General features: G+C 39.6%; 2 protein-coding genes across 3 annotated transcripts in view; both read right to left on the minus strand.

Moving 5' to 3' along the window:
- LOC128623031 (zinc finger protein 850-like) overlaps window positions 1–24325 on the minus strand; it is a 207434-nt gene that overhangs the window by 129424 nt on the left and 53685 nt on the right.
- Window positions 179–9174, minus strand: LOC128623025 (interferon-induced GTP-binding protein Mx1-like). Of its 2 annotated transcripts, none has more exons than XM_053649868.1 (12): window positions 8882–9174; window positions 6851–6988; window positions 6016–6167; window positions 5741–5879; window positions 5186–5384; window positions 4888–4966; window positions 4678–4800; window positions 3022–3163; window positions 2392–2550; window positions 2082–2158; window positions 1640–1897; window positions 179–767 (listed from the first exon to the last, which is right to left on the minus strand). In XM_053649868.1, exons 1-12 carry the CDS (start codon window positions 9069–9071, stop codon window positions 546–548), a joined length of 1878 nt encoding a protein of 625 aa, XP_053505843.1. In that variant the 5' UTR covers window positions 9072–9174; the 3' UTR covers window positions 179–545. The 2 variants fall into 2 exon arrangements, with proteins under 2 accessions (XP_053505843.1, XP_053505842.1); XM_053649867.1 differs by having other exon boundaries at window positions 6851–6991.

The following is a 24325-nucleotide window of genomic DNA, read 5'->3' on the forward strand; positions in this document are numbered from 1 at the left end:
GTGCATGTCTTTGGACTGGAGGAGGACGCTGTAGTACCCGGAGGAAACTCTCGAAGCACGGGGAGAACATTCAAACTCCACGTACACAATCCTGACATGGTATGTTTAATATATCACCAGCATAATGTGTGTGGGATTAAGACAGAAAAACAAGTCAAACTTCCAATGACGTCCAAACTAGATTTTATGAAAGTTTATTCCTAATTAATCATTATCAATCCAAGTGAAAAAGAAATAATAAAATCATTCTCCCAGCAAGTATAAGAAGCAGAAAACAGTCCCAAAACAAAAAAAAAAGTACATCTAGGATAATTTTGTCACAGACTCAACACAGCAAAGTAAGAAATCGCATTAACAGATATTTCAATTACGTTTCTTAAAATATTGTGCAACAAACAAAAAATGCAAAGCTTTTAAGTAGCTATATGAACTAATCATCTAAAAGTAAATATATCAATTATTATTATCATTACTACCTGCATTTCCTAAAGTTTTCAAAAGTTATACATTTTCCCGTAAACCATAATTGACTATAAATTTGTAGTTTATATCAAGACCAGTTTGACGAGGGCCTCCGCCAGACGTTTCTGGCGGCTCTTTAGGTTGTTGCGTTTGACGTTGATGAAATGATCTTCTTCCAACAGATCATTAATGTTATAATTCTGCATGAGCTGTAGCATTTCTCTCTGCAGCTGCTCCGCTGACTCCTGAAGCACCTTGTACTTGATCACCAGCGGCACCTGGTCAGCCAGACGGTTACTCGCAATCTAAACACATATTCAATTAAGAAAAATTTACCCCAAACAGAGTCAATCAAGATAAGGCATGCATGTTGTGTTTGACATTTAATTTTTTGAACTGGAGCGATAAGGCTACAGTAAGCAACAAGTAATAGAAGTCTGTCTCAAATAATATTGTAGTCAAGACCGTCCAATTCCAAGACCAGGGCCAGCCGAGGTCGAGTCATGACAGAGTTTTTGGGGGGGAGGGGATCCAGGCCAAGCCAAGATCGAGTTCAAAAGAAAGGAAACCACACCAATTCGAGACCGAAAACCATCAAATCCTTTTCGAGGCCACGTCTTAACTTCAACTAGTAGGCATCATTTGTACATTGCGCCAGTGATTAGGCTGTTTTCTAAAATAAGGTATTACTTGGCTCAATGGTTAAGGCTCTGGGGTACTGATCAGAAAGCCAAGGGTTCAAGCCCCGGCGCTGCCTAGCTGCCACTGTTGGGCCCTTGAGCAAGGCCCTTAAGCCCCTATTTGCTCATGTCTGGTCCTAGCTTCCTAACAACCTGGCATATGCAAAGAAAAGAATTTCATTGTGCTGCAGTGTATGTGAGAAAACCCATCTTTTAAGTCCAAGTGCAAATGCCAAGAGAACTCCAACTCCTCTCAAAAAAGTCAATACGCAGGTATAAGTGGTGTGTTATGGCTAAAGGAGTGTTCACGTTATATGTTCGTGAACTACAATAATCTGTCAAAAATCAAAGCAGGTACTACGCCTTGAAATGAGGATTTCAGAGTAGTGTCCATCATGGTTATGCCCTCTTACTGTGGTTGAACATGATAACATTGCAAATAATCAGAAATATCATCAGTAACACCAGGAAATGAACGATTGACAATAACCACTTACGCTGTAGTAAGACTTGAGGTAGTGCGTCAGTTCCTCCAGGGTGGCTTCAGTGTCTGAGCGATTGTACAAACTATTGCAAGGAGGGCGAGCCACGCCATGAGATTGTCTCTCATCTTCTTCCTCCATGCGCTTCAGCATGTTCAGGATGTTAGTGTAGACACTATCCTGAGTATAGATCATCAGCTCCATGTTAAACTGAGTCTTCAGCATCGATTCAGCCTCGGACTCCTTCAGCTGCTTTATGTTCTCGATCTTGGTCTGGAGGAACAAAGGACCATCTCACCATGACATGCTTGAACATGATATTCCCTGACAGCATGCTTCTTGTACTAGACCTTTTGGTTCATGTTTATCATATATTGTCATTTGGTGTTCATGGTCCAGCAAATGTAGGCAGAGTTTCAAACGTGTCCGTAAAGTTCGTGTAAATATGAGGACCTACTTTTGTCACTTTGAGGAGATTCGGGAAGTCCGGAAAATTGGATTGAGCCAGCTGGATGAACTCATTCCTAATGAAATCTAAAAAGAAAAAGAAAAAAAGAAAAACATTAATTTCTGTAATAAATCTCGATGCACACAAAAGGCAAAGCAGAATGTGGAAGAGAAATGGATGTGGAATCTGTGGAAATATGATGTAGTAGTAAATCGTGATATTTTCCCATTATTTATTACCTTACATGTAAGACAGAATACAAAGCCTGCGAAATAGCTCCATACATTTATCTTCAAATGAGTTCTTATATGCCATTTACCTGAGATGTCCTTCATTCTCCTGATGGCAGGTTTCTCCAGCTGTTTGATCTGGTCCTTCAGTATAATCTCGAAGGTCTTGTAGTTGATGAATCCTGGGAGTTCTCTGCCTCTGTATTTTTCTTCATACTCCTTCACTTCCTTCTCAATGCCCTTGTTAACTAAAAATCCCCTCCGCCACCAAAGTAAAGGTTCAGGGTAAAGGTAAACTCCATAACCTTCAATGTGGTCCATCCTACATCCTATCCCCACTCATGTGTTTGTAAAATAAGAGTGGACACTCATACTGTACAAGAACACTTTTAATAGATTTATAACAGAAGATATGGCTTCATTATTCTTCATCTATGACTTATAAATATGTAAATATACAATTTCCTACAACTCTGACTAGCTTCTCAGTTTAGATAAGATTTTTTTTTTCCAGAAAATTCCTATTTAAATTAAACAAAGATTATTTTGAAATATAGATGCTTGATGAAAGGTTTTCAAATGTGCAAAGTCATACCGTAGGTAATACCTGCGGGAATTAAATTAGTAAATTTTTTATTGCGATATTTCAGGTACCCAACATCTGTAACGCCCTTGATATACAGACACAGAGATATATCATCAGACCACATGTCACTCACATGTCTTTCCTCTTTTGTCTAGATCCGTCTTCCAGTCATTAAACTCTCTCCTCAGAGTGGAGTAGATGTTGACATGTGGCACGCTCTTCGTCTCCTCTCCAATTGTTATGTTGATGGCGTCCTGAGTGAATGCTGTTATTTTCTAATAAACAAACAAATGCCTGTAGTCAGACTGATTTTTTAAAAAAGAATAAAAACTCAGATGCACTCAGTGTAATACGGTAGCGTTTTAGTGAAGTGTGGCTCCTGCTTGTTGGAATGAAAACCTGCACCCACACCGGCCCTTTGCAGATAAGATTGGAGACCCATGCTCTATACCATTCATTTGCTGTTCGGGCAGAGTTAAATATGGGATTATTTTGTAGAACGTTTATGAACATCTCCTGATTTCAGCTCAACGTCAACATTAGCCAGAAGGTCCGTAAAGCTATAATGTAAAATGAAAGCAGATATAAAGGAAAACAGAATTGATGGTCGAGCCACACATGATATTATGGAGAAGCCAGTGATCCTGACACTTTCTGCTCTCCGGACCTGCCTGATCCATCCTGATGCCCTAGGTCTGGATGGAGCTCTCATCAACTGGAGGCTACAGTCTTGCTGAGGATGATACTGCTTGAAGTACAATGGAAATGGTTTTGGACCTCAATTCCACATTTACGTTCTCGTTGTGGTTGCTGGGACTACGGTTGCTGTGATGGCCTTGGGACTGTGATTACCACATGCAGTTTTACACTCAGGTCTCTTTTGGTGAACAGTGGACTAGTGCAACAAACAGACTTCATGTTAAAACCATAATGAACTTTATATTACTTTCACACTATCCGCTGTTACCCAGATGAAGACGGGTTGCCTTCTTAGTCTGGTTCCTCTCAAGGTTTCTTCCTCATATCATCTTAGGGAGTTTTTCCTCACCACTGTCACTACCGACTCACTCAATAGGGATAAATTCACACTTAAAATCTCTATCGTGTGTTTATATATTTCTGTAAAGCTGCTTTGAGCCAATGTCCAGTGTTAAAAGCGCTATACAAATAAAAGTTAATTGAATTTGCCGAACCCAAATACGGCATTTTTCATCTTTGTCGGTCTGTGAGCAGGAAATCAATTGGGTTCCTTTCCAGGGATGAAAGGAATAAACAGTATGTCAGAAGATCCTAAGTCAGATAATGTAAAGATAAGTTTTGTTTATATATCTATCTATCTATCTATCTATCTATCTATCTATATGTGTGTGTGTGTGTGTGTGTGTGTGTGTGTATTCATTTATTCATCAGCCACAGAAGGGATGAAAGTAAGAACGTGAGAGAAATGAAGTGATGCCAAGTGATGAGTTGATCTACAATAGCTAGGCCCTTCGTGTTTTCCTTTCATTCCGGTCTCCAAACTGCTTCAACAACGACCTGTTGCCGCTCGCTCTCTTAGACTCTCACCTTTTAAGGTGCGATACATTTCAGAGCTGCTCAAATTAAACTCTGGGTATATTAGACAATATTTGCAGCAGTACATCGAGTGCATGGTGAAAAACTCTGGATATACTAGTTACCAAGGAAACAATAACCAGGAAATGACTTTCCAAGGACGTGTTAAATGACATTATTCCAAATTTGAGGATCTTCGCTGTTAGTCTTTATTTCGTTTTTGTGTACAACTCACATCAGTCAGGAAGTCCATCCATTGTTCTGGATCTGTAGGAGGCCCAGAGTTGTAGCGATCCAGTTCAGTCTGAGTTTCAGCCAACATCAGCTGGATTTGCTCCTTCAGCTGCGGCAGAGATTTCTAAAACACACACACAGCCACATTTTACTACCAGCAAGTATTTTACTATGAGCAGGGACATTTATGTACCATACAATCTAGCTTTACCTTGATGTGAAGGACAAGTTCGAGTGTGAGATTCTCAGCCAGTTTGGGAATGGTGGCTTTTCCTGCTTTATACGGCATCCTGTGAAAACCGCATTTTTACATTCATCTCACGGAGTTTTTTTTTCAACAGCAACCATTTTTTTTATAGATTAATATGATTAGGACCACTTGTACTAGCTAACATGGTTAATACTCTTATATTAAAATTGAAATTCTACATACTGCGCATTTAAAGATTCCCGATGGCAAATTCCGGAAAATTCTCAAGACATATCTTCCCTGAGATTAAAATGTCTACCTGAAATGTGGGTGTTCTATAAAGAAGTGCTTCTCCTTCTCGATGGCTTCGTACAGAGAGATGCGGTCCACGACCTCCTGCTGTCCTTGGCACCTGATGACCGTATAGCCTTTAGTGAGGAAAATGATATCGTTATTGATGACGGACACCACCTCATCCTCCTTGCCTTTGTCCACCAGGTCGGGCTTTGTCAGGATGCCTGTTATGAACACACATGCAAAATGTTTATGGAAGATATCTTGTGTACGTGTTAAAACATCACTGTGGAAGCGTTGGGCGTGGTCAAGAGGAATGGAGAGCAGAGCTGCGGAAGGTGAGCGGTAAGGATCCCAGACCTGTGCCAAATTTGGCTAATGAGTGTTCTGTTCAGTAAGTAGTGGCAAGGATAAAGAGGGTCGAGACTAGAGCTACGCGAGAGCGAGAGCTGAGCTGCACAGAGCTGCGTGTAAGCATGTGCATTGACCTATGCACAGGGAAATAAAACTGCTATACTTTTCCCTCCAAACCGAAGAGAAGTGTTACAGTCACAATTCACTATATATTAAAAATACAGACCAATAGTTCTTTCACCGAGTAGATCGATTTTCTGAGCCATCTTCAGCGCTTCAGTAGTGGTGATGTCCACGTTACACGGCACCACCACCAAGATGATGGTGTCTTGTTTTGTGATGAACTTTTTCATCAGGCTCTTAATCTGAAAAAGTCAGACATGCACTGATACATTTCAAAATGCTTCATTTGATATTTTATCAGAGTTTACAATGTCATATTTAATCAGTATACCACATAACAAATACGATCCATTTAAATAATCCTTAAAAGCAATTGACCTGTTCTCCAATGTCCTCCGGTTGGCCTTTGACTGGCACTCGGACAATACCAGGCAGATCGATGAATGTGAGGTTGGGAGCATTGGTCGATGTCACCTCCAGGCTGATGAGCTCGTCGCTCATGCCCAAGGCTCCAGCTATTTCATTCTGAGCTAAAAGAAGAACATGCACATGAGACAGTAATAATTAAAACAAAAATAAGTCAGCTAGGTAAAATATATAATTAAGCAAAGCTAGCTAGCTCACAAAACAGCAACCTAATTAGATAGCGAATGTTTAGGAATAAGTCCAAACAATGTTGGCTTGATAAAATTTGAGAAAGACGCTAATCAAATTAGACTGCTAATGTTAAAGAACGTGCCCAAACAAAGCTAGCTGGCAAACACAACACAACACGGCAATTTGACAGAATAGTCATAATACAATCACATTTTCACTTAATTTTATTCAAGTTTTTATTTGTAAAAGAATTTTACAGACTATAGCTTTTACCTCCTCCTCTTCAGCATTAGAGAGGACTTTGTGTAGCTTCTTTACAAGTCAAAAAAGTAACAAAGCTTGCTTGTATTCAACATTAGTCCGCTTAGGACTTAGGTAAGTACTCACTGAAATTAGCTTGATTTTGTTGTAAGCTTAATAATAATAATAATAAATAAACAGTTAGTTCCTGTCCACTAATTTGACTGTATAAGTGTCATCCCAAGATTTGACAGCGTGACAGTCACTGATAGAGTGAAAACAAACCAAATATTTGGCCATACTGTGTTTAAAATGTCAGAGACTTGATAATCATTTCTTTAAAGAGCTGTACGACTATGATTCACAACATCGTTACCTTTTCTAATCAATCTCTCCACATCTGCTGGATCTGTAATGTCTCTCTCAATGTCCTTGTACTTGATCTTTCCATGCCAGAAGTCCTTCTGTCTGCTCTTCTTCATCTTGAGCTCAAGTGGACATCGTGTCACGATATCTTCTTGATTAACGGCAGAGAATATAACCGTAAAAAAGTCGAATACTCCTCTCTGACATTTATTCATCTTTTTTAAACATTTGAAGCCATTCTGATACATATGTCATACGTAGCGATTTGCTGTATGTTCAGAAAGTTTCAGTGTAAATAATGTTAAATATAAAGACTTTACAATCATTACATATCTCTCTATGTTACTATTGACTATTAAGTTTCTACTGGTAATGAACATTACATTAGGCTAACATAACTGTGGACATAATACTTGATAGTGATACTTGCTATGAGAGTGAAAATAAAATGAAGATGAAGAAATGCGTTTGAAATAGATTAAACCTGAAATTAAAATTTCACGTACGTGAATGTAACTTTATCCATACTAAAGTTTCGGCTCTGTTAAGACTCTGTTGATGTCCCTGAAGTGGTCCGATCGGTGCTGTGAGCATGTGCACTACTGTATGTAAATTAGGTTTGATCGGGTTTGTAAATTCTTTTGAAATGGAAGTATCTTGCGGACAATTTTCAAAATTAAACGCAAATTGGATTTGCAGTTGTGTTTCCTACTTGTGGACACGTAAATTGCGACAGAATTCAAGCAAAAACGAAAATGCAAATCGCATATTACCGCGTTTTCGTATACGTGAATGTACAATGTCCAGCAAATTTCAAATGCCACGCAAAATCCACTTGCAGTTGCATTTCACTTGCAGTTGTGTATTACGAGTTACGACCCTGTCAGAAATACTGTAGCAACAGCAATTACCCCGTTGGCTACGTCACTTCCTCGGCATCGTACGTAGTGTGCCAATATTCAAACAGATTCGCAAATCCCTTTGAGTTTGTATGACGCTTCACAGAGACACCGGTCAGTTATTATCGGGGTGGGAGTATAGGCCTACTATGGGGTGTGTTTTATTTGTAAGTGACATCGATCACTACAGTCGCAGAGAACGCAGTCACCGTAGTAAAGTTGGTTTTGGATTTGACATTCACTACAATTCTTCTGAATTCTGTCACAATTTACACGTACACTAACGCAAATGTCCTTTTCCTGCAAAAAAAAAAAAAAGATCTGCAAAGTACTTCCATCCTCTGATATCACAAGCCTATTTCCTGAATTCATTTACAGATATGTCATACATATTTCACATTATATTAAATAATAACAATACAATTATATTAAATTAGAGTTTAAAGTCATTACAGATAAAAGTTGGATGTAATTATAATGTTATTTGACTTTTAAAAAAAAAAAGTTAGATGAAAAGGGAAATATCACCGTTTTTTTTTGTTTGTTTGTTTGTGTCATATATCAAGGAGGTAACTCTGGACTTAATTTCCCAGCAGCCACTGCACCATACTACATCATTGTCACAGGACCACCTGCACCTGTCTCACTTTTCTGTTTAACAAGCACTCATATACATAGCCACTGTTTGTACTGCTTCCTCATCTTACCTATTGTCTATCTTGACCTTTGTCCCTGTACCATGTTTTGTTTCATAGTTTATGTTTAGCCTTAGCTTCAGTATTTTGCCTATGGGTCTTAGTGTCTTTGTTTTGTTGTTTGTTTGTTTATTAAACTGTTTGAACATCTGCGCTTGCTTCCGTATCTTCCTTTGTAACGTGACAGTTTGTTTGCTTGTTTGTTTGTTTTTGAGTTATTTTTTATCTTGAGCTACAGTATAATGAGTGCACTCAAATGCACTTCGATATTTCATGAAATAAATAAAACGAATAATTATAATCATAGCAAAAATTTTAAATAACAGCAACAACAACAACAACAACAACAACAATAATAATAATAATAATAATAATAATAATAATAATAAATCACTTCTTTTTTTTTTTAAACCCATATGATTAATAAGTTGACCCATGGTGTCTCACCTCCCCCGCGGGGCAGAGCGACTCCGGACAGCGCCTCCAGCACCGAGCTCTTCCCCGAGCTCTGGTCTCCGATCACGGCGATGGCTGGAAGCGCGAGGTCCTTCTCCACACCGAGCGGGCGCAGAGAGTCGATCAGGTCGATGTACGGGCGCACCTTCTCCTCATACTGCTCACTCAGGCTCGCGCTCATCTCTGACAGCTGAGAAACTCGGCAAAGTAAGTCGATCAATAACTAATTAAGGTCGTTTTTAGGCTGCGCTTTTATGCAGCTCTGTTTCCTCTGAGTTACATGGAAAAGTGAAACTGATGCACCAGGTCACTTCACCTGTCATGCAAAGCGCCAACGGATCACCTGAGATCCAGACCATATTTAGCGAGACTGATGCAAATACAAGTACAAATGCAAATACGGCCAAGACGAGTCGAAGCCAATACAGAAAAACCTCTTGAGATATCCCTAGTTCAAAGGTGGGTCAATAACTGTGCTGAATTTACCTCAAAATTGTGGGTTCAAGAAAAAGGCATAGAACATTTTTAACCAAAGAGTACATACCGAAGACACTGCAGGGTATTTAAGTCTTTGTATTGTTGCTACTTAGTGGCTGTGTGTGTGCATATACATACATACATATATATATATATATATATATATATATATATATATATATATATATATATATATATATATATATATATATATATATATATATATATATATATATATATATATATAAGGTGGGATAGGAAGGGGTAAGATATGTCTTAAAGAGATAATATGTCAGGAAAAAATCATTACATTTTAAAGGGTAATTTTCCATCAATATATAATATATCCATATAAATACCTTCTTGTTTCAGGTGTTGCTTTTGGAGCATTACCTGGATAGCCAGACATATGATCTCAACATGATTCCAACTGAACAACAGGCCTAACGCTAAAGCTTAACGTCCTAATTTGCGATCGCAATTTACAGGTTTGCTAAATAATAATTCAGCATTTTATTGGCACTAATTGTTGCTAATGGAATGTTCAATTGATACATTCTTTAGCTAGAAAAATCTGCCAAAAATCAAAGTATGTACTTACCCCTTTGAATTAGGGTTTCATAGCAGCATGTGATTTAGAACGCAGTATCCCTCATGCATGATTATCGTGCTAGAGCTTTACTTCATGTTTATTATACAGTAGCTATATTTTCATTTGGTGTTCGTGGTCCAGCAAACGTGGGCAGATTTTTAAACATGTCTGTAAAGTGCGTGTAAATATGAGGAGGTACCTTTTGGCATTTTGAGGAGATTTTGGAAGTCCAGAAAGAAATGCATTGAGCCAATTGAATGAACTTTCTCTCCAGTCATTAGGTTGATGGTGTACTGAGTGAATGCCGTGATTTTCTGATAAACAAACAAAGATCTGTTGTCAGATAAAAAAAAATAAAAACCTCACACTGTATGCTTTTTAGTGTTATCATGGTTACTTTACAAATCACAGAGCCTGATTAAAATGGTAGCATTCAAATTTACCGAACAGAGTTATTTAATGTTTTCCTCAGTAGGATATTTTGTTGAATTGTGGATGAAAATGCAAATATTTGTTGTTCTCTTAGTGTAATACATGTAGTGTTTTGTGTTTTAGTGAAAGAAAGCTATTAAACTTTTAAACTTTCCTTCATCACTGAATGAGAGCAAATTTCAATATTACAGATAGTAGCACTGGAACAGGTAGCAGATGTATGACTAATCATAAAGAATGACGTAAAGCAATTGGAGAAATCTTCTTGCTTTTGAAATGATACTGATCGAAACACCAAAGCAGTCACTACATACACAAGACCAAGAAGTCCTCTGTCTGCGTGCACAAGAAACGATTCTGATTGGTCGTGTGTGGATGCAGCGGCCAATCGCATCAAAGAGTTAGCTTGGAGGAGACAACCACATTGTGATCTGTATAAATAGTGTGATGTACTCATGTATCACACGACGGAAGCCACAATAATATAAGCATGTTATTTAATCATTCAATGTATGATCGGTCAGTTAAAATGACATTTTAATAATAGGGTAAAAATTATGTAAAAAATAATATAATGCTTCTTTTTCACCATGGATAACTGAATGTGCTCTGTGTCACTCATTTGCTGTCAGGGAAGTTAAATATGGGATTACACAGATAACTCTGTTGGCCTTTTATGAATGTCTTTACACCATAGCTCAACGTCAACATTAGTCAGAAGACTTCAATGTTCATGTAATAACACACAGTTTAAACAGATGTAAAATAAAACAGAATTGTTCCCTGCTCTGTGGAATTTTCAATTAAGAAATTGAGAAAAATGAAGTGGTGCCAGAGGAGGAACAAAGATGGCTGAAAGCTAGGAAAAGGATGAGAGCAGGAAGAGTTATTGAGAAAAATTAAGTGGTGCCAGAGGAGGAACAAAGATGGCTGAAAGCTAGGAAAAGGATGAGAGCAGGAAGAGTTATTGAGAAAAATTAAGTTGTGCCAGAGGAGGAACAAAGATGGCTGAAAGCTAGGAAAAGGATGAGAGCAGGAAGAGTTGTCATGTAAGAACAATTTAGCTAGACCGTTTTTTGTTTCCCTTTAATCCGTGCTTCTTCAAAAACATTTCATTTTTTCTCACTGCAAACTGTATTCTAGTTTAAGAAATGTTAACGGGAAATGCCAATCATTTTGGCTGTGCTGTTTAAAGGGACAGTAGGTAATATTTGCAGCAATACATCGAGTGTATGGTATAGAAACACATATTATATGGATATAAAGGTTACCAGGAAACACTAGGCTATGTGTGCCTATTAAATAAAGATAAATGACGTTCTAAGGCCATGTTAAATAAAATTTTAAGGAACCTCACTGTTGGGATTTGCTTCATTTTTGTGTACAGCTTGTGTCAATCAGGAAGTAGATCCTTTGTTCTGGTTCTGCAGGAGGCCCGGAGCCATAGCAATCTAGTTCAGCCTGAATTTCAGCCAATATCATCTGGATGATGTCAACATTAGTCCGAAGGCTTCAAATGTTATAACACACAATTAAAACAGATGTAAAATAAAACAGAATTGTTCCCTGAAGAAATTGAGAAAAATTAAGTGGTGCCAGAGGAGGAACAGAGACGGCCGAAAGCTAGGAAAGGGATGAGAGCAGGAAGAGCATTTGAATTGTAAGAACAAATTAGCTAGACTGTTTTTTGTTTCCCTTTCATCCGTGTTTTGGGTGTGCTATTTAAAGGGACAGAAGGTAATATTTGCAGCAAAACATAGAGTGTACGGTATAGGTACCGCCGCAGACAAATTTTGACCCAGGAAAAACTCTGGAAATAAAGGTTACCAGGAAACACTAGGTGTCCCTGTTAAATAAAGATAAATGACTTTCTAAGGCCATGTTAAACCTCACTGTTGGGATTTGCTTGGTTTGGTGTAGACCTCGTGTCAATCAAGAAGTAGATCCGTTGTTCTGGTTCAACGGGAGGCCCGGAGCCATAGCAATACAGTTCAGCCTGAATTTCAGCAAACTTCATCTGGATTTGCTCCTCCCATCCGGCCGCGGGTGGTCATTCCTTTTCTATGGTCCTGGAGGGTCCATAGAGTCAGCCTCCGACTCTAAAGGTCGCTCTTCTGCTGGCCCTGACATCTCTCAAGCAAGTAGGAGATCAACAAGCTCTCTCTGTTGCCCCTTCCTGCCTTGACTTAACTTTTTATATCCTAGGACAGATTATATTCCTAAAATTGATATGAGTATGAATAGATTTAATCCATATATGGAATTGCAGTGTTCAGTTGGGTGTTTTACTAAGCTGTAATAACTTGTGCTTTTTATCACAGGAGAAACAACGACAAAGCTCTGTTTATGAAAATGTTTATTTGTAAAACACCCAACTGAACACTGCAATTCCATATTTGGATAAAATCTAGCTCTAAGTCTAAGGAACAAGAACGGGCAAAATATTTATGTACCTCGTATTGCGCTCTAAGGCACGGATTACAATTCTGAAATCGGTAGTAAGAAATTCCCTTACAAGAAATTGTATATGATTCTCATGTGATTATGAGTAATATATGATCACATGTGGAAAAAAGGTGCATTTGAACATGTGAACAATCATTTGAATTCAAAATATAAAGAAATAGATTAGATTAACCAACTCTTTGGAAGAAAATTTTAAGTTTTTATGAGCATGTGTTCTAGATTACAGATGTGTGTAGCAAATACTAAATGATCCTGAGTGTGATATCTATTCTTTTTCTTCTCATATGGTTATATCAGAAGTTTTCTTCTGATATAATATGGGACAATATCTTGGACAGTGTTAGGAAAATTATTTAAAATGTAAGTAGCTAAAAAAAAACAAAGAAAATACAGTTTAACTACACTGAAGGTACCGCCATGGTTGATAACACCTTATATGTTAATTGCAAATAGTAATAATAAACATAAGCTACACAATTTTTTTGTTTGTTTTAAAGAAGACCATTAAATATATATATATATATATATATATATATATATATATATATATATATATATATATATATATATATAGTAGGGAAATAGCCCGTGAGGGGCGGAGCACAGACACACTTTTATTTTCTTTGCTTTTTCCTCTTAGGGGTGAGGAGGTGTGTGTGTGTGAGTGTATGTGGGTTTGCGGCTGGCGTTGCAGAGTTCTTCTGGGGGCGTGTCGGAGCTTCCCGGAAGCGTGAGGGCTTTCTCGTGCCGTCAGGCAACGCCGCGTTTGTTTTCAGCGAGCAGCGGCCTCGTCTGGATCCGAGTCATGTGGAACAGAGAACAAACACACACATGCACAGAGAGAGAAAGAGAGAGAGAGAGGGCAGTTAGTAAGTGCCAAAGCCAAACAAATGACGGGTATTGGGGAGAAGCGACACTCACATGTCACAAGAGATACTTCTCTTGTGGAAGAGCCTTCGCTTATAGAGCCCCACAGTTATGGAACAGTCTTCCTATTAGTGTTCGGGACTCAGACACAGTCTCAGTGTTTAAGTCTAGGCTTAAAACGTATTTGTTTACTCAAGCCTACTCTGACTAGATTATGTTCTACTACTTCGCAGTCATAATAATCTTTTTTCTCCCTCTCTCCTTTCGCCGAGCCCCACACGAATTTATGGAGATACTAGAGATCCAGATCCTTTCTGCCTCTGGATGGAGCTCAAATCTTCTCTAATTCCAGACTGCTGAGACTACGGCTGCTCCTAAGGCCATACAAACTTCATATAAATCCATAATGAACTTTTTTCACGCTATCTGTTGTTACCCAGATGAGGATGGGTTCCCTTCTGAGTCGGGTTCCTCTCAAGGTTTCTTCCTCTTAAAACATCTTAGGGAGTTCTTCCTTGCCACCGTCGCCACTCAGTGGCTTGCTCAGTTGGGATAAATTCACACCTTTAATATTTGTATATCATGTTGATATTTCTGTAAAGCTGCTTTGAGACAATGTCTATTGTAAAAAGCGCTATACAAATAAAATTGAATTGAATTGAATTGAATTGAATTCTCTCTGGATGAGCAGAAGAGTGGCCTCTTATACTCTTCCCTCATCTGCTGGATGGTGGATTTTTTTCGATCGGCACACCAATCACCGGCCGGAGGTGTGTCGGCGGCTCCGCCCCACCATCACGTGCTTTCTGGTCACCGTCGGTTTTGACACGGGTCTGTCCCTTCCGTGCCTGTGCGGTAGTCGGGGAAGGAGCGATTTTAATAACTTGCATGCCGGCTTTCAGACCGTTGCAACTATATATATATATATATATATATATATATATATATATATATATATATATATATATATATATGTTGTTGAATTTCATCAGAGTTAATATCCCAGATATTTATCCTCAACTCACTACTCTGTCATACAGCTTGATAGAGCATGTAAGAAACACTTCCTCTTAAATCCTCAGAAGGCGGAGTCTTCATGCCACTGGGCTAGAGAACCAATGAAATCCTTTCCCTTTCACTGAAGGGGTGTGTACCAAAGGAATTTTACTCAGGAGTAAAATATACGAATCGTCCTTTGTATGGACTTCGGTTTATTATAGAACAAAAAAATAAGATTACAATTGCCTTAACTCAGAATATAAAGAAAAATAAAATAAAGAAAAACAAGCAACTACGCAGAGTCTAAAAATAGTTTTCTTTTAAGGAGAGACATAAAATAAAGCAATCATTTAGATCACGCAGGATCAGATAGTTTTTCTTCCTTCACATGAAACTAAAACGAATAATGTTCACCCGAGGTGCGGCCCTGACCGCTCGTCTGTTCAAAGCTTATATACATCTTCGCTTGTGGTTTCAAGCACTAGAGTAAGTTTTCTCTCAAAAACGCAATGCCTTCTCAACGGTGTCCGGATGCGGTTACGAGTGAAAACTCTGAAGCTGCATGTAGAAAACAGAAAGCATGCCCTTATTTGGGTCTTTAACAGAGAGATAGAGGGTGGGGGATTTGTGGTTTTTGAGCACTTGCCTTAAAGCTGTGTATGTTTTACCGCTGGCTGTAAAAAAAAAAAACAGGAAGTAAAAAACAGAATGTATGTTTTTACTGGGCTTTCTTCAGATTTCAGCGTTCTATCAGTCTTTCCATTTCATCTATTTGTCTAGCAAGATTAAAGAGTCTCGCTATTTTCCCATGTCTCTGACTTAATTTCCTAATGTATTCAGTTCTCCTGTATTCAGCACGTTCTTTTAACATTTCAGCTTCAGCTGTCATTTGATTTAAGACACTTAGTATGCTATCACATTCTTTCACTACACAATCATTTTTCCATATCAGCTTTTCTGTTCTTTTTATATCCAGCGTGTCGAGCTGTAGCTCTCTCAGGTCTTGCTGGATAGGCATAATGTCCGGAATCAGCTTTTTCAGCGGCCCCCGAACCAGAAGATTTTCCAGTCCGTCTTTCTCCATGTTGCTGATATATATATATATAAGCTAAAACATTTCTCAAAACTGGACTTTCAATCAAAACTGAAAGTGATAAATAATGGAACACCGATGACAGAGCTAAAAGATTTGCTTCAAACGACGGGACAGAAGAAAACACTGTCTGTTTGGTTGTGCTTCGAGAAACCGCCTTTTCTACTTTCCCTGCCTTTTGTTCTCAACGAGTGACAATGTCTGGACTACAGCGGGATTTTGTGACTTGAAAAATATACCAAGAAGCCTCAGCAGACATAAAAGTTCAAGTACTCACCTTCAAAGCCAAATTGCTTTAAAAACTTTTGGAAGCGCAAGGATAGATTTGGCGTTGAACGAACAGCGGAGACTAAATATTAGCGTCCACAATGCTAAGGTAAAGGAAAACCGAGAGATTTTAAAAGACCTCATTAATGCAACTTGCTTCCTAGCCGAACAGCAATTAGCATGAGAGTAGCATCAACGGTGAGAGTACGACCTCTTCTAATCGTGGAAACTATGTAGAACTATTACATGCTTTTTCTGAGAAAGATGATAGGTTAGCTAGACATTTGGAGACATCCTCTGTGCTTTCCGGCTTATCAAACAGAATTCAGAACGATTTAATTGAAGCAATAAGTGATGTGATTAGAAATTATATAAAAAAAGGAGAATAATGCAGCCCTATTTGTTTCTGTAGAAGTAGACGAGACAACGGATGTCACAAACAAAGCACAGATCTGTCATTTTGCGTTCTGTGGCGTGAAGTGAGGTGTCCTGTGAAGTGAGGGAGGCGTTTTTAGGATTTGATGATGTGAGTAATGACAGACGAGTAAAGGTAAGACCATGCATACACTGCTGCACAGTCCATGACAAACATAAAAGACCAGCCCTTTTTTAATAATAACTAAAAATAGATATATATAAAACAAGATAAGAAAAAAATGAAGTTATTTTAAAGAATAAAACTACATTTGTCTTTTTGTTGTGGACTGTATATACTTTCATTTGTATTGAATGAGTATGAATTGTGGAATTGTGATGGCAAATTAAGAACACATGGAGGGTGCAGAGCAAATGCTCTCTCTCTGAGCTGCTATAAATTTAACGTTCTTTTTTGGCCAAATATGCTCCTTACCTATGTATGTGTAAAGAATTCTGATATGGGATATGAAACATAACCAGTAGTCAGTGTGCAAGGAGCCAGTTGAATGGTGAATTTATGCTACTCTGTTGAATTAATATATTTGTAAATCTGACTTTGAAAGGGTCAGTGCCTCCCCAGCCATGAACCTCACAGCACGTCACTGCACACAACGCAGACTACAACCAGTTACACTTATAATTTTGAGTTATGGGTCCAAATGCAAAATGTTAAGTAATGTTAAGTCAAGATTACTTGATTGTTTAATTAAGGACAACATTAGGGTTTACAGTGTATAATAGGGATGCTTGACTACATGAGTTATCACTGACAGTGCATGTATTATCCACTTCCTCTTGAAAGGAATTTTTGTCTCACAGACCACGAGCTTCTCTCAGGAGGCTTCTTTCTTCAACTCGATGTCTGGCAATGTGAACACACTTGACGACTTATGGGAAACGAGCCACTTATGTGCGCTGGGCACTTCGGCTCAGGGGAAGTCCCTGACATTACTGTATGTGAAGAGTCCACCATAAAAGTCTCTGTATTTTGTTACTCTGTAAGTTGTTACTATAGAAATAGTGAAGAATTAGAATGAGTCTCATTAATATAAACCTATGGTTTATCTTGTGGCTGGCACTACTGTCAGAGTTCCTGTTATAAAAGATTCATTAATACCTTCTGACCAATCGAGCATTCAGTACCACTGTGGTGTAAATAATATTAACATTAAATTGTAGATACTGGATTGTTGCCAGTGGAACATCTCATAGCAGATGTTTCAATTGTAAATACATTGTTTTATTAAATAAAAGTTTATTTGTAGAATTTGTGCTGGTGACATAAAAAAAAACAACAACCAATGTTTGTTTTTCCCCTCAGTGATGAGTAGCAACCAGCTCCAGCTGTGACTGTCCTGAAGGGCCTGAAGGGCTTCTTACATGTTAATCAAACACTTAGTCTTCAGTTCTCCTTGTACACACACTCTCACTCCATACATGCATATATACTAATTCAAACATCACACACACACACACTCCATACGTGCATATACACTAATTCAAACATCACACACACACACACACTCCGTACATGCATATACACTTATACAACACTCACACACACACACACACACACACACACACACACACACTCCATACGTGCATGTACACATATTCAACACTCACACATACCCACACACTCCATACGCGCATCTACACTTATACAACACAAACACACTCCATGTGTGCATATACATTTATATAACACTCACACACACTCCATACGTGCATCTACACGTATACAACACTCACACATACATACACACACTCACTCCATACGTGCATATACACTAATTCAAATATCACACACACACACACCATATGTGCATAGACAATTATAAAACACTCACACATACACACACACACACACGCCATACGTGCATATACACTTATACAACACTCACACATATACACACAAACACTCCATACGTGCATATACACCTATAAAACACTCACACACACACACTCACACACACAAGCATACACACACATGCCATATGTGCACATACACTTATACAACACTCACACACACACATACTCCATACGTGCATCTACACGGATACAAAACTCACACACAAACACACACTCTCACACACACACACACACACACACACACACGCACACACACACACACACTCCATACGTGCATATACATTTATACGACTCTCTCTCTCTCTCACACACACACACACACACATTCACATACACACTTATATAACACTCACACATACTCACACACACACAAACACTCCATACGTGCATATACACTTATACAACACACACACAAGCGCACACACATACTACATACGTGCATATACACTGATACAACACACACACACACAAGCGCAAACACACACTCCTTATGTGCATATACACTTATAGAACACTCACATACAAATACACACACACTCCATCTGTATCTACAGTTATAGTACACTCACACACACACACACACACACTCAAATATAGACACACACAAGCACACACACACTCACACTCCATACGTGCATGTACATTTATACAACACTCACTCACTCACACACACACACTCCATGCGTGCATCTACACGTATACAACACTCACACATACACACACACTCCCTACGTGCATATACACTTATACAACACTCACACATACACACACACACACACACACTCCATATCTGCATATACACTAATTCAAAATCACACACACACACACACACGCCATACGTGCATATACACTTATACAACACTCACACATATACACACAAACACTCCATACGTGCATATACACCTATAAAACACTCACACACACACACACACACACTCACTCACACACACAAGCATACACACACACGCCATATGTGCACATACACTTATACAACACTCTCTCTCTCTCACACACACACACACACACACACACATTCACATACACACTTATATAACACACACATACTCACACACACACAAACACTCCATACGTGCATATACACTGATACAACACACACACACAAGCGCAAACACACACTCCTTATGTGCATATACACTTATAGAACACTCACATACAAATACACACACACTCCATGTGTATCTACAGTTATAGTACACTCACACATACACACACACACACACACACACACTCAAATATAGACACACACACAAGCACACACACACTCACACTCCATACATGCATGTACATTTATACAACACTCACTCACTCACACACACACACTCCATGCGTGCATCTACACGTATACAACACTCACACATACACACACACTCCCTACGTGCATATACACTTATACAACACACACACACACACACACACACACACACACACACACACACTCCGTATGTGCATATACACTCATTCAAACATCACACACACACACATGCCATACATGCATATACACCTATACAACACTCACACATACACACACACACACACTCCATATCTGCATATACACTAATTCAAAATCACACACACACACACACGCCATATGTGCACATACACTTATACAACACTCACATACAAATACACACACACTCCATGTGTATCTACAGTTATAGTACACTCACACATACACACACACACACACACGCGCACACACACACAAACACACACTCAAATATAGACACACACACACAAGCACACACACACTCACACTCCATACGTGCATGTACATTTATACAACACTCACTCACACACACACACACACACACTCCATGCGTGCATCTACACGTATACAACACTCACACATACATACAGACTCCCTACGTGCATATACACTTATACAACATTAACACACACACAGACACACACACACACACTCCATACGTGCATCTACATGTATACAACACACACACACACACACACACAAAAGACGGTGTATTTTTGTTTTCTTTTCTTGTAGTTTAGTTAGTTTTCTTTTGGTAAAGTTAGAGGGTATTTTTGTTTATTATTTTGGCCTGGCCGGCTTCTGAAGAGTGAAATCACTGTGTATATATAAAAGGTGCTCCATTTGGAGAATAAACAAAGCAAACGCAATCTTGGTCTCGCCAACCCTTTTCTTTTTTTAAATTTTATTCTATGTTGCTGCCCGACCTAGACCGGGTCGTAACAGAATTGGGGGCTCATCCTGTGCTTTCCCTCGTTTCGTCCCGTTTCTCATTTCGTCCCGTTTCTCTTTTGGCGTGTTTGTCTGGCGGTTTTTCTTTGTAGTGGGGAGTGTGTGTGTGTACAGGTTATAAGATGGCTACTAAATTTAACCTGGATCAGTTTACCATTTGTCCCACGTTAGAGCAGTTTGAGTTACGCCTAAGGATAATCTGTTGCTCCTTGTGGACTTTTACAGCATACCGGTTGCACGGAGCGCCACTAAGCAAGACCTCAAAAAGCTGCTATATGAGGAGCTTGTAAAACAGCGAGTCATGCTTGAGCCTACTGAGACTGGTGTTGCATCACCGGTCAGTGGTTCCGAAGATCTGACTGCAGCGGAGGCTGGGGCCAAGCCCAAGGAACCGACGCGCATAGATCCCGCGGTAGTAGACTCTCCATTAGAGGAACCCATGCTTGTGCTGCAACTAAAGAAACTTGACCTCGAGTTACAGCTACTACAGTTCCAAACACTGGAGCTGGAAACCAAGAAGGAGATAAAGCTGAACGAGCTAGAGTTAGAGTTGGCGTTGCAAAATAGGCCAGCTCCCAGTTCACCTGCGTCTCCTGCACCAGCTCTTCCTGTACCTGTTCATCAATCATCACCTGTGCTAGAGCTTGCGCATCGTGGCACCTCATCTATAAGTCCTGCTGGTTTTGATGTTAGTAAACACATTGCGTTAGTTCCTATGTTTAGGGAAAGTGAGGTGGACACCTATTTCCTTGTGTTTGAGCGCATTGCTGCCACTTTGCAGTGGCCTAGAAATATTTGGTCTTTATTGCTACAGTGCAAGTTTGTGGGAAAAGCTCAAGAAGTATGTTCTGCTCTAACGTTGGAACAAAGCTTGGAATATGAAACAGTTAAATCGGCTGTGTTACGGACATATGAACTTGTCCCTGAAACTTATCGGCAGAAATTTCGAAAGCATGCCAAAACGCCAGCCACACATATGTTGAGTTCGCGCGTGATAAGTCTGCGTTATTTGATAAGTAGTGCACCGCAAATAAGGTTGTTAAAGAATTTATTCTGCTTGAAGAATTTAAGACTTGTATTTCTGACAAAATTGTGGTTTATTTGAATGAGAAAAAAGTCTCTTCGTTCGCTGATGCTGCCGTTTTGGCTGATGACTTTGTGCTCACGCACAAAACTGTATTTTCCCCTCCGTGTCGTGATATTTCTGATCGCAGCTACAGCTCAAATGCTCCTGTGAGTGCACCTAAAAGTGCTAGTGAGTCCCGTGAATGTTTTTACTGTTGTGAATCTGGTTACCTCATTGCTGCTTGTCCTGTTTTAATGCTCAAAAATTGACGGAAAGCACAACAGTCCTAAGAATGTGGTTTTAGTGCACGTACAATGACAACACTGTGACAGTTTGCATTCACATCCTTCAGTTGATACTGCATTTAAACCTTTTATTCTGGATGGCGTAGTTTCACTCTCTGATACCGATTCGGACCATAAACCACTGCATATTCTGAGAGATACCAGAGCCGCTCAGTCCTTTATGCTGGAAGGCGTCCATCCTTCGTCTGAACACTCTAGCTGTGGTGCAGATGTTCTAGTTCAGGGTATTGAACTTGGTGTAGTGAAGGCCCCATTGCATATTGTTTATCTTCATTCTGAGGTTGTGTCTGGCTTCTTTAAGGTTGCAGTTCGACCTCAGTTGCCAGTTAAGGGAGTTTCGTTTATTTTGGGTAATGATTTAGCCAGTGGAAAGGTTTTACATTTGCCTGTTGTAACAGACGCTCCCGTGTTGCCTGAGACCGATGAGCTTTTACGTGAGTTTCCCTCTGTCTTCAATTCCTGTGTCATGACACGCGCCGAAGCTCGCAAAATGAAAGGTGCTATCGATATTTTAGACTCTTTTATGTGTGACGATCCCTTGTTTGAAAACTAAGATTTGTGTTCTAGTCCTGGGGTTCTTCCTGAATCTAAAACTTCTTCAGTATTGGAAGAAGAGCGTGGTAAATGGGGTGTTGGTCGAGAACAGCTTGTGGCTGCCCAGAAAACAGATGTTTCGCTCTCTCACTGTATGGCTGCTGCTTAGATAAGGCACAATTACCTCAGTGTTCTACAGCGTATTTCTTTGATGGGGAAGTATTGATGCGTAAGTGGACACCCCTGAACTCTGAGCAGGATTGGCGGTCAGTTTTTCAAGTTGTGCTTCCAAAACCATACCGAACCCAAGTGTTGAGTATTGCCCATGACCATGATCTCACTGGTCATCTTGGTGTGAGGAAGACATATGACCATGTTTTAAGGCATTTTTTTGTCCTACTATGAGGTCAGATGTTGCCAGGTATTGCCGCTCCTGTCATGTGTGTCAGGTTGCAGGGAAACCAAATCAGGTCGTTCCCCGTGCTCCAGTTCAACTTATACCTGTTATGGAAAAACCTTTTGAAAGAATTTTAATAGATTGTGTGGATCCCCTTCCTCGAAATAAGTCTGGTAATTCATACCTACTAACTTTGATGTGTGCTGCTACTAGGTACCCTGAAGCTATACCCCTGCATAGCATAAAGTCCCGTGCTGTCATCAGAGGTCTTGTCAAGTTTTGTACCACTTTTGCTTTGCCAAAATACATCCAGTCAGACCAGGTTTCAAATTTTGTCTGCTCTGTTCAGGAAGGTTATGACACAACTGAACGTTCGTCATCAGGTTTCTAGTGCTTATCACCCGGAGTCCCAGGGTGCATTAGAACGCTTCCACCAGACATTGAAATCCATGCTTCAGACCTACTGTTTAGGTCAGGGAAAAGATTGGGATGAAGGGATTCCCCTGTTATTATTTGCTATCCGTGATGTTGTACAAGAGTCACTTGATTTCAGTCCTTTCAGTTAGTCTTTGGGCACTCTGTTCGTGGACCTTTAAAGGTTTTACAGGAAGAGTTCCTGTCTCCAAGTCCGGTGAAACCCCTAACTAGGAATGCCCTAGATTATGTTAGTTCATTTCGTGAGCACCTACATACTGCTTTTGAGTTAGCCAAAAGTTCTCTGGCATCCTCTCGGGCCTGTATGAAGGTTCGTTTTGATAAAAAGGCTGTGGTGCGTATATTCCAAGTGGGTGAAAGGTTTTGGTTTTACTGCCGTTACTTGGTTCTGCTCTCCAGGCTAGGTTCTCAGGTCCTTATGTGATTGAGTCTAAGTTGAGTGATACAGACTATGTTGTGAAAACCCCTGACCGGAAACGAAAGTCTCGTGTGTGCCATGTGAATATGATCAAGCCTTATATCTCTCGTGCTACCATGGATGTTGGCTCTTCGGTTCCTGTTGTCACATCAGTAGCTGCTGTCTCTATGAGTGTGCCACCATCTGAGTATTCTCCTGAGGTGGATGGTCTCAGTTTAGGTAGGGCTTGTTTTCCCTGTGCTCAGTTACCAAACTCTGAATCTCTGGCAAATATCCAGTCTAAACTTGTACACTTGTGAGAGCAAGCCCAGGGTGATTTAATAAGTCTTTTAAGGAAATAACCATCATTTTTTTCTGATACCCCTTCTCGTACTACTGTCCTCAGACATTACATTGATGTTGGTAATACTGCGCCAGTTAAACAAAATGCTTATAGGGTTAATCCCACTAAACATGCCATTATGACAGAAGAAACAAACTACTTGCCTGAGAATGGTCTTGCTGTGCCTAGCTGTAGTCCCTGGTGCTCGCCCAGCCTGCTAGTTCCAAAGCCTGACAA

Source organism: Ictalurus furcatus, chromosome 19, assembly GCF_023375685.1.
Source record: "Ictalurus furcatus strain D&B chromosome 19, Billie_1.0, whole genome shotgun sequence".
Classification (NCBI taxonomy): domain Eukaryota; kingdom Metazoa; phylum Chordata; class Actinopteri; order Siluriformes; family Ictaluridae; genus Ictalurus; species Ictalurus furcatus.

Coding starts and splice junctions, on each gene's coding strand:
- LOC128623025 (XM_053649867.1), bottom strand. CDS start 9,071: ATGAGCGCGAGCCTGAGTGAGCAGTATGAGGAGAAGGTGCGCCCGTAC. Junction 2,159..2,391: donor GAGAATGAAGGACATCTCAG/GTAAATGGCATA, acceptor TTTTCTTTTTAG/ATTTCATTAGGAATGAGTTC. Junction 1,898..2,081: donor ATCTCCTCAAAGTGACAAAA/GTAGGTCCTCAT, acceptor TTGTTCCTCCAG/ACCAAGATCGAGAACATAAA.